The sequence below is a fragment of the Mastigoproctus giganteus genome, chromosome 12, assembly GCF_048544385.1.
Source record: "Mastigoproctus giganteus isolate SK-2022 chromosome 12, ASM4854438v1, whole genome shotgun sequence".
NCBI classification, from domain to species: domain Eukaryota; kingdom Metazoa; phylum Arthropoda; class Arachnida; order Uropygi; family Thelyphonidae; genus Mastigoproctus; species Mastigoproctus giganteus.
Genome location: NC_143586.1, coordinates 168,213,059 through 168,225,394, shown reverse-complemented (window position 1 = coordinate 168,225,394; position 12,336 = coordinate 168,213,059). Strand labels below are relative to the sequence as shown.

General features: G+C 36.7%; 1 protein-coding gene across 1 annotated transcript in view; it reads left to right on the top strand.

The window, feature by feature from the left end:
• ATPsyndelta (ATP synthase, delta subunit) overlaps positions 1 to 2,717 on the top strand; it is a 72,686-nt gene extending 69,969 nt beyond the window's left edge. Inside the window, exon 4 of the mRNA XM_090386079.1 lies at positions 2,468 to 2,717. Coding sequence (XP_090242205.1) covers positions 2,468 to 2,590 — 123 coding nt within the window. The 3' untranslated portion in view covers positions 2,591 to 2,717. The remainder of the gene's footprint in view (positions 1 to 2,467) is intronic.
• The last annotated feature ends 9,619 nt before the right edge of the window (positions 2,718 to 12,336 follow it).

Genomic DNA, 12,336 nt, shown 5'->3' with positions numbered 1-12,336 from the left:
ACACACATATATCTCAGATCTATATGGTTTATTAAAATAATTTTTTTTTATTATACAGAGTAACTCACCAAGTTTTTATGAAAGTTAGTGAAGTTCAATGTGGCCCCCTTTTGAATCTTGACAGATGTCAAAACGATATTCGAGCTCTTACCAAGTGTTTTCCAGCATCTGATGTGTTATTAGAGCAACTGCTTCAACAATACACTGTTTTTGCCTAGATCTCCAGATACGACTCCATTGGACTTTTTTTCATGGGGCTTTATTGAAGACTGTGTGTGTACCAAAGAAAAGTTTAGTATTTGGACGATTTCAAACAGTGTATTGTTGAAGCAGTTGCTCTAATAACGCCTCAGATGCTGGAAAACACTTGGCAAGAACTAGAGTATCGTTTTGACATCTGTCGAGCTACAAAAGGTGCCAAATTGAACTTTACTAACTTCATAAAAACTTGTTGAGTTACTCTGTATAATAACAAAAAAAATTATTTTAATACACCTTATAGTTGCTGAGACACCCTGTATATCTCAGCAACTATAAAGTGTATTAAAATAATTTTTTTGTTATTATACAGAGTAACTCAACAAGTTTTTATGAAGTTAGTAAAGTTCAATTTGGCACCTTTTGTAGCTCGACAGATGTCAAAACGATACTCTAGTTTTTGCCAAGTGTTTTCCAGCATCTGAGGCGTTATTAGAGCAACTGCTTCAACAATACACTGTTTGAAATCGTCCGAAGACTATGCCAAATTCCTGGCATGTTTTGTATTGTCTCACAACTTGCCACAATTTGATTGTGGAGAGTTTCACATCAGCTACCGGAGTTGAGTACACCAATGACTTTAAATGGCCCCACAAGAAGAAATCTAGTGGGTTTAAATCAGTTGAGCGTGGAGGCCAGGCAGTTGGTCCACCCCTCTACTTCAGGAATTGTAGATCTTGGTCATCCTCTGTCGGCAGCACGAGGTGTAAAGGTCCCATGTTCACAAAGGCGGCAATGGATACCTTCAAACGTTTCCTGTCTGGACATCTTCGTTTTGGGAACCTTTCATGGTACAAATGACGAGCCTCCAGAGCATTGCAGTCCGCCAGACCATACATAAAGTGCATATCCGCTTGTTCCTGATTTGAGTACATGGTCGGAATGGAAAACCACCAGATTCTGTCAGTACCTTGTGATGAAGGAAATCACCTGCGGGAGATAAGACATTCCTGTTAATAACTCGGGAACCAAGCATTTCCAGAACTATGTTGATATAAAATATTTTTATTGTCTACGTATGAGGAACTCATTCCTGAAGTTATGCAGTGTATTTTTGAGACACCCTGTATGTGGTGTATTTTTGGATACCTCTATTTATATATCTTTATTGCAGGCAGTGATTGGTTACATGATTGCCTGATGCAATAATACCCACAACAGCGACAATGCTCTAACCCAGACACCCTGTAATTAATATACAAATAGTATTATACAGGCACCTCCATAGCCAGGTGGGAAGGAGCAGCAGTGCATAGCACACGCCTCTTGATTAGACCGGGGTTCGAGCCAGTCACCACCAAATACGGAGGATGCGGAAAGGTCAGGGAATGACCACCGCATATCCCGGATCAATATGGCCTTATTTGCTAATGCTCCTAAAAACCAAATAACAAACAAACAATAGTATTATACAGTTATTTTTTATGTTATTTAATAAATTAATAACATAACAAATGTTTATGTTATGTTCTACTCTTTGATCTCACATACAAGGTGTGATCATAAAGTTCAGGAGTGACTTTGTATTTGAAATTGTGGCATCATAGTGACTTCTGACTTTTTCAGAGCTTCTTCAATGACTCATCTACACACAGTAATTCATGAATAACTTGTTTATCTGCAGTTTTCAGTCTGAATTAGTGTGCATTGAATAGAAGGTGTTTTAAAATGAGTAAATTCTGCTGTTCGCTAAAGTCACTCATTTTACTGAGCAGGAATTGGCATCAAATGTTTTTTTTTTTTCAAATTAAGAGAGCATGTAACAGAAACTCACAAAATGCTATGAATGGCTGTCAGAGAAAGTGCTGTGTGTCATTCAAAGATTTTCCAATTTAAAGATGGCTTCAAGAGCCACATTCAGGTTCTGAGGTTACTAGATTTTAGAAGGTTGGCTTTAAGATGTAGACCACTATAATCATAAAATGAACTTTTAATTTAAGCCTCATAGCTACTAGATACTTTAGCTACTATTATTTACTGGCAATTAATTTACTAATATTTGTAGAATACCTGGCATTCAAATTTTTCTCACACAGACCAATGTCCATTATTTGTCTGGATGACAAAGCTTGGGATATACAGATAAGAAAAAAGGTGTTATGGAAGGACAGTTGTTGAACTTTTTTACGTTGTTTTATATTTTCACACTAATGTAGCATAATATGTAGAATGATGCTTTTTGTGCAGTTGTTTTTATTAATTTATGCAGGCTTGTCGTGAAGGACTTGCTAAAGCCCAACAGGAAGTAAGTTCAGCAACTACAGACCAAACAAGAGCAGAAGCACAGATTGCTGTTGAGGTTCATGAAGCCCTAATAAAGGCTCTAGATTAAATAATTTCTTACATATTTATAGTTAGTCTGTACAAATGTAATCCTAGATGAGATTGCTAGAATGTTTAGATCAGTACTGGTTCCAAAAGAAATAAAAAGTCTATACTGTTTTGTTCATATTTCTTAAAGAACTTCCCTATAATTGGCTTCATTTAACTCCATAAAGAGAGAGAACAAAGATGCTTTTATTTTATAATGAACGAAAAAATAAAGGCCACTTAATTTTATTTTAAATTAAATAAAGGACGTTTAAAATTATGACAATGAAAATTAAATAGTTAAACAAGTAGTTATTCATTTTGGTGACTGTATTGATTCAAGAAACAGTTGTTTCTGCAGTTTAATTAGAGAAACTTATTTTACTTTATAAGCAAAACTCATTCCTGGTTTTGAACACACAGTACACCACTACTTACATTATTCCAAATTACACCTCTTTTTTTGGATAGATGACCCAATTCCTAAGGATAAAGCTGACTATGTGATGGATCTATTCTCATCTAACTACTTATGCCAAGTTTTGCAGTACGTGTCTTTTTAATTTTAATATAAATAAATTTTGGTTTAGTGTTCAGACACACCACCACCAAATACCACCATTGAGAAATTCTATTCAGGAACACAGATTTTAGAAATTACTTCTTGAAAATATTAAGCATTCAGGTGATTTGTTTAACATTTAATAAATTTATGTAAACAGTTAATAATAAATACACAAGAACCAAAATAGTTACATGGGGATGCAACCCTATATTAAACATAACTGTATATACACACACATTTACCATAAATTAACAGGCCTTCCATTAAAACAATATGAACAGATTACATCCTGAATTAGGGTAAAAGCTAAGACAATTTATGATCCTCTAGTTCTGCCATAAACCTCCAAAAATATATCAACAGGAACAAAAATATATCAACATATATCAACCAAAAATTGTAACAGGAAGCTGAATGATTGTGTTAATTGCAAGGAATGTGGAAAAGAAATTGTTGAAGCTAAAGGTAAATAAGACACACGGGAAAAATAGGATCGATCCAGTTATACACTGCTCAACAAAATTAACAGAATAAAATGTTTTTCATGAATATTTTATTGTGAACAGTGTTGTCGAAGGCAAATATTTGATAGGCAAATATAATAGGCATCTTGGCATGCAAATTTTGAGTATCCAATAGAAATTGATCTACCCCCTTACAGCTGCACATTATGCAAATTAAAACACGAGTTGCAATCACATCACTTCATTCCTGTTTTTTGGCTTGCTCAGTGGGATAGCCACATCTCCAATACTCAGGATTGCAATTCATCATTTAGATGATTCTTTGAGATGACTCGCCATCGGATGACTTGAAGCTGGGCAGGTGGCAGGACATGGCTTAATGTGCCACACAGTGTCGTCTCAGCACTGTGGAAGCAATTTCAGTAGACAGGATCCCAGTAGTGTAGCTAGGGTTGTCGATGCTCAAGGGCAACATGTCTTCCTGTTGCTCCTAAGTGTGATAATGTAATGTGAATGTGATAAATAATTCCTTCAGTTTGCCACCCCCTGAAGCTTGGCATCTGGGGCAGCTCCCTTCCCTCTGCCCCCCATTGCTATGCCTCTGCAGGATCCATACAAGAAGAGCTGGTCAAGGACAACTGAGGGCTACATCAATCAGAACAGACTGCTATCTGGCGCTAACAGCAAGACAGACCCTGTGATGTTCTGTCAGCAACTGTCTCATGAGGTTTCTGTAGTCACAGGTGAAAACATTTCTAACCGGACTGTGTTAAGAAAACTCAATTCAAGTGGACTCTACACAAGGAAGACAATGGTTTGTATCTCATTAACCCCAGACCATTGCAGTTCTTGTGAAACTGGTGCCATGGGTATGTGACTGGGGTACAGTTCTGTTCTCTCATGAGTCCCATTTTGACCTACAAACAGCTTCTAGACGTTATTTCATCTGGAGACAGGAAAAAAAGGGATACTTACGGTGGAGGTGGTGTTGTCATGTGGGGTGGAATAATAATCAATGTACACACCCCTATTCATGTGATAGGATTACTGTAACTGCGCAGATGTACTGAGAACAGATCTTTGAACCTTATGTGTGACTTTTTGGGGGTGCAGTTAGCCCTGATTTTCTTTTCACACATGATGCCACTGCACATAGAGCTCAAGTGGTGGAGAAATATCTTGAAACTTAAGATATCCACTGACTGCCATGACCAGGACAATCACCAGACTTAAATCCAATTGAACATGTGTGGGGAAGCCCTTGGACAGCGCATTGCATGCCAACAACTTCTTGGTCACTTTGTGAGTTTGGTGGTCTGTGCTGATGGAAGAATGGGATTTGTTGCCACAGAATCTTATGGACACCCTTATTTTGAGCATGGTTCACTGCTGACATGGCTCTTTAGCCATTGGAGGAGATCATATTCTATACTGATGTCATGTGACCATATTTTTGAGCATCCTCTATCAACTTTTGTAATATGACCTTTTTAGTGATTCTTATGCAACCCTATAAATTTCCCTTATACCTGGCCGAAGTTTCTTGCTGTCTCTTTATTTTATTGTTATTCTATAGTACACCACCATACCAACTTTTGTCCCACTTCATTGTAAGCTGCATAAATTACACATTTTCTACATGTTCTGTTAATTTTGTCAAGCAGCGTATTAAGAGAGGCAACAAAAGAGGTCAGTAAACCTTTACCTTAATTATGAGAATATCCTTTAATTCACAGGAGGTCCCTATGGATTGAAGAGGTTTGCTAATTCACAAAGAAATCAAGCTTACCTGTAAGCTTAATTTCTGTTCCAGGGAAAATGTTGGAATCGCTGGTTAAAGAAGTAATGCAAGACCATCTGGATAGGAATGTGCAAATTTACAGCAGTTACAGCATGGATTTGTTAAGCTGCAATCTTATCTGACCAATCTGATTGGTTACAATGATGGTAAAAGGAACTGGATGGAAAAAAAATAATTTTGACATTTCAGAAAAGCTTTTGATACTTTCCCACTTAAGACTGCTTTACAAACTGGAGAAATGTGGCATTAATGCAAGTTATGCTTTGGATAAAGGGATGGTTCAGTGAGAGAAGAAAGTTATCAATCAGCACCACTCTTCTTGGACTAATGTTATTAGTGGAGTCCCCAGGGCCTAGTACTGTTTTCACTATTTATTAATGATATTGTCGAAAGTATATCAGATTAATGTCTAAGTTTGCAGGATACGAAGGTTGTCAGGATGGTTAATGATAGTAATCAAGGTAAGCTACTGCAACAAGATCTATAAAAACTAGGCAGATGGTCTGAGAAATGGAAAAAATTTAACATTGACAAATGTAAGATAGTGTATATGGGTAGCAGTAATCCCATATTAACGTATGAACCATGTGGTACTACACTCAGGGTAGTGAAAAATAAAAAAGACCTGGGGGAATGCAGTCAGATATGAAGTTGTTTTGAGCAATGCAGACAGGACAGCTCATGGGGTTTTGTCAATGATATACAGAAACTTTGCTAGCAGGGATAAGGATATGATTATCCTTTTGTACAAGGCCATGGTTAGGCTGCATCTTGGGTTCTTGACTGATACTCTTATCATGAAAGACTTTGGCTTTCCAAATTTCAGCATTTGGAAATTAAGCATTTTCAAGGAGACCTGTCAAAATGTTCAAGGATTTGAATGGATTGAGTAAACAATGACTATGATATTCTTATTCTTTCTTGGACAACAGGCAACGTGATGATATAAACTTCAATTGAAGAATGGCTGCAGGATAAATGTGTAAATGTGTGAGAGTAATGTCTAATTTCAGCACGAGAGTAATGATTGTTAGAACAAAGTATGATCAGGTGTGAAAGTTGGTAGTTGGAATAAATTTAAAGAAAAATTAGACATTATTAGGGGGCATGGACGGCTTTTTTTTTTTTTTTTTTGGCAGATGCTGTATAAGCTTGCTTCCTTGCATCATTTGCTAATACTAAAGCAACTGCATATTGACATTGTTGATTTTATCGTTGCATAAGCAACTGAGTCTATAATGTACAGTCTTATGTGATACAGGTCGACCATCACTAATCCGGTTCCACTACTAATTCGGACATAATTTCCGCAAATGTAATTTCTAATTTCCTGGGTCGGCACACTGACCTGCCGCTACTGTTTTGGTGGAATTGGTTATAGCATCAGCTATAACCAATTCCACCAAATCAGGTTATAGCATTGGCGTGAACTCATAAACACTGGCAAGCCATTCCCACTTGTTTTTCTGCATTTATTATTATAATCTGCTCACATTTAGCCCCAGCCATGGTTTCAATGCATAAAGGAACTTTATGCATTGAAGCCTTTCGTGGTGTAAAGCGCAAACACCGTACATTGTCCATAACAGATAAAGTTGAACTTCTGAAAAAACTTGACAGCAGTGTGTCTGTGAGAAGTTTAACTCTGCTTAATTATAAATTCCAGCAATTTCTCTCAGTACCTCTTATCTTAGCAATTTTCTTTTAGCCATTCCTTTTTAGATTTTTTTTTTTTTTTTTACAGCACACTTATACAAACTTGCGAAAAAGCACAACACAATATGATGCATAATACAGCGTGCTAACGAACTTGTTTTCACAAAATCTCTAACAATACTGACAAACTTATTGCAATGTTTGAGTTTATTTTATTGTAATTAGTTTTATTGCAGTGCTCGCAATAAACTAATCACAAATGACCTTCATATGTATACTGTAAAGCATCACACATATGTGGCCGACACGGCTTCTCAAGAAATAAAGTAACCAACATATGTGGCTACGTTGGCCACATATATGTGACATAAAAAAAAAATATATATTTTTTTATATTTTAAACAAAAAAACTACAACACTAACATTACAATATTTATTTTAGAATTACTAATAAAATTATTTCCTAAATAGTTCTTGGCCCCTGTGGAATTTTTTTCTTAAACTAGCTTGGCAGTCGTGTTAAAGGTAGGATAACCATTGGTGATTCGGCAAACTCACTAATCTGGCACCCCACAGGTCCCAACGCTGCCAGATTAGTGATGGTCGACCTGTATTTGTTTATTTTATTAGACCCAAGAGTTCAGATTAGATGGTATTTGTTTATTTGCTTCAGAAAAATGAAATCAATATCTTTTTGACCTCCTATAGCTCTGTAACTAACTGGGGAGAACTATTTGCAGTTTTGCTTAGATATAGTGTGGACATCCTGCAGTGGTATATTTACCATAAGCATTGGCAGTTATTGTGGTGTGGGAGGTACAATTTCTTCCTTTCTATTCCTTGCTTAAGCTTGATAGTCATTGTTTGGGTTCACTTTTAATTTCAAAAATTTATCATTTCTTTACTTTTCTGCTCACGGATGGCCACTGTTCCTTATGAATTCATTGTATAATGGATTTACAATTGATGTTAGGTGTTCTAAAGGAAGATGAGAGCAAAAACTAAGCCTGCCTGATTCCAGTGTCCAACAACAAAATTGTGCTGACCTCATGCATGAAGTTGCACTAGCTCTGTCTAAGTATGCTGTAACAGGTTGATTATTAAAGAGGATTTATGCTGAAGAGTATTCACATTGCTTAATACATAAGGGTCTATTATTGTTTCAGTTATGTGACTGTTGTGTAACCTCAAGGATTAGTAATGTAGATGACAGTAAAAAAAAAAACACCAAGTTTCTCCTTTTTTTTTTGTTCTCCCTCAATTTTCAGAATAAAGTTCCTTAACTTACCTATTGCTTCAAAATTTGAGGATGTTCTGCTTTTAGATATCCAAGGGGGGGGGGGGGAATCAAAATTGAATAAATATATTTTCTGCATTTTACTTGTGGTTCACAAAATTTTTTGAATTAACTTGATGACATACTGAAAGATAGTAGACCACTTTCTCCCACTATTTGATGTGAATTATTTATAGAAAAACTTATAGTACCGATTGTCATTAAGTTTTAGCAAGAGCTTATGTTGTTATGGTACTCACCTCTGAATCCGCATGGTTTGAAGATAGGAATTTTAAAAAGTGAAAGTTAAGTTAAAAATGCCCAAAGGAAGAAAGGCATGCACTTGTCTTTACTTAGGTTGTCATACATAATTAAAACTAATGTGAACTGAGCAAACAAGAGCCTTGACGGGAAGCTTTCGTAAAACATTGTAACTTGGTTATTTCAGAAAAAGAAAGTTGTGCGCGCATTTTTATAGATGACACTTAAATCCCAGGATACATAGCAAAAGCATGTGTTGGAAATAATTGCCTTCTATTTTCAAACATTTCTCTCACCATAAAATAATGCAGATGTAATTAACTCTTTATTTTCTTATTTCCTGGTCTTATTCAGCACTAACCTTTCAGCAATAACATAGCATATAAAGTTCACATACCTTTATTACTCAATCGTACTTTGGATTGAATAAATATTTTTACCTGTCTTGTACTTTTCAAAGATACAAATATTTTAACCCTTTTTATTCTGTGAATAGTGATTTATTTCTTCCGAATTACTATGAGCAAAGTATTTTGATCATGCAATAAATTTTACAGTTTTGGTATCAACAAAATACCAACTATAGCAAATTAGTTTTCCTAACTTATATCACACTATGCTGCACTAAATATATTATTCAGCTCATTGTCTTGGTGGCACTGCATGTCAATTTAATGTACTACGTATCACAATTCACAGGCAATACACATGCCTTACAGATATTTTACAAAGTTGACATTTATAACATACTTTATTTGTAAGTGCTATTTACCAAACAATACAAAGTGGTTTTAATTATTAAATTATCAGATCAACCTAATTCCATTTTAAAAAAGACAAATTATTTTTTCTTAAGCAGCGAGTTAAAAACCTAATATGTAATAACATATGTGACAAACATACATTAGTAGCAGTGGCATGTGATGCAAGAAAGCAAGTGTATGAGCTTATGCAGAATCAGCCAAAAAAAAAAAAAAACCTATATATATAAAAAAATATATATATCACACCATTCCCTCCAAATGCCTGTCCAGTTCCTCCTTAAATTTATTCAACCTATCAACTTCCACAACGACAGATGGAAGTTTGTTCCAGCAATTAACCACCCGCTGGCTAAAGGCAAATTTCTGCACATCTATTCTACATCTGTCTTTTCTTAATTTGAATTTATGCTCCCTTAGGTTCGTAATCTGAACAAGTGGAAGGATCCCATCAGAATTCAGCGTGCTGAACCCATTCAAGGCCTTATATAACTCAATCAGATCACTGCGCAGGTGCCTAGTCTCCAGCCATTGTAATTTGCAGAACTTAACAGAACCTGCCAGCTAATTGATCTGGAAAAGCCACCCCAGGACCACCTGTCTTGTTGAAGCAGGGGCTGAAATAGTGTTTCAGTTTTAGCTCCTCAAACACCAGAAGCCTCCTTTCTGAGTTTCCACAAGTTGCAGTACATTGCAAACAAGCTGGATTCCTATGTTAGCCTGAAACCTAGTCTGCAGGCATTGAATCCCAGTAATGTTAAGCTGGGGGTTTAGCAGTGGGAGTCCCTTCTCTACATACAGGCACCCATTCTGAGAAACAGCTGGAGTGAAGAGAATCTATTCTCTTGCATATTTTGTGCATTGAATGAGGATATGTCTGATGTTGTTGTTATTTTGGTTTTTAGGAGCATTAGCAACTAAGGCCATATTGCTCCGGGATATGCTGTAGTCATTCCCTGACCTTTCCGCATCCTCCGTATTTGGTGGTGTCGGGCTCGAACCCCGGTCTAATCAAGAAGCGTGTGCTACGCGCTGTCGCTCCTTCGCACCTGGCTACGGAGGCGCCTGATATGTCTGATGTGTTACAGGGATGACACTGAGGAGAATCCTAACCTCTTAAAAGATAAGCATGGATAATATTTCTGTTACTTTTTCACAAACCAGGTAACATTAATTCCCACTGGTGGATGCCTCCTTAGACTTAGAGCCTGGCTGCTAGACTGTCTAGCAGTCAGGCTGTAAACTCCTTTCTAGAGCCCTTTAAATATAAGGAATATGGATCTCGCTATGATGCCAATCATATCCTCGAAAGGTATTACAAAATCATTAAGCACCCTGTTACAGTTTGATAAACTTCCAGCATTTTCCTCCCTTAATAACTCCTCGCAGCAGCGTGCTTGGAAGGTGATGGGCGTAAGCCCGCCTGGAGGCGACGCTGGTGCGGATCTTGGTGGTAGTAGCAAATACTCAAGTGAGAACCTAGAGGAATGAAGTGTAGAAGGGTTCCATGTGAATAGCAGTTGAATGTACATGAAAAATACTCATTCAAATTATCAGCTATCTGAGCAGGATCATCAACAGTCAAACCATTGATATCAAGTGGACCAAAATGATTCATCCCCTTCCTTCTAGAGTTTATATAGTAAAGTTCTTGCTGTTTTTCTTAGCATCTTTTGTCAAATATTTCTTGTAATCTGCATTCGCTTGCCTAATTTCCTTTGTGACTTGATTACAGAATAGCTTATATCTGCCATAGGTTTCTGTGTCACCTGATAATTTGTATGCCTCCCATGCAATTTTTTTTCTCTGCCACAAGTCTCATCTGACATCCATTTAGATCTAAACCTTGAAAAATATTTTTTAATCAGTATGAAAAGCTTAGCAATTTCCACAAATTCTTAATGCATGAATAATTACTGCTGATAACCTGATCAAGGTTTATTATACTCTCGTTTATTATACTAGTATTACACTCTCTGGTTGCCTTTCAAATATGTTGCTGCAGAAAACAGTCCAATAAATCCACAAATGTCTTGCTATTGTGCGAGTAACCAAACCACAAGTTCCAGTCAATACCTGGTAAGTTAAAATACCCCATTATAACACAATCTGATTTACTGGCCCATTGAATTTCTCTGTACAATTGTTTGTTGTACCAATTAGAGTCATAGACCTATAACACACGCCTACTCTCATTTTTGCTTTTCCAGTGCTTGTCACACAAAACTATCCTGCACTTTAGCAGCCTAGGCACTGTCATCGATGCTGACCATGAACTTACCTATGACACAACAAAGTCAAAAAGACTGGTAAGGACACACAACACAGGAATGCCCATCGTTCCTTATTTTACATTCACTGACAGTCAAATCTATGAGCACTCTTTCACCATTTTTTATACAGAAATGCTTAGAAGATTGTGGCAGGTTCACCCAAAATGGTGAGAAACTCAGATCTGGTAACCTATTGGTTGAAACTAACAATATTTGGAGGAATACCCATACAGGTCATCCCACATACAACATTAAATATCTCCATGGGAGTAATTGCATAGTGGGATTTGATCAATATAACAGAAGCTGAACTGGTCCAGGAACTGAAAAACTAAAAAGTTATACTAGCCAAGCGCATCATGATCAGGAAAGGAGATTTTATTCCCACACGCAACATCATCCTGATATTTGATATATCTATCTTATAATCTAGTGCAAAGCTCCGTTTTCCAGAGTTCATGTGAACTCTGGAAAACGGAAAAATATCCAAGGTAAAGAAGCAAATTATGCTCAATGCACACAAGAACACATATGTAGGAGCAATGCAAAAAAATATCAAACAGCAACATAAACTGAAGTCTCAGTTCCCTCAACCATATCCATTGCAGATTGGGCCCAATCTATGCTGTCATCATCGACGACACAGACCCCTAAGGAGAAAAAGATAATAGACAGAGCCAACAACACTCCAGTCACAGTTCTACTAACTAC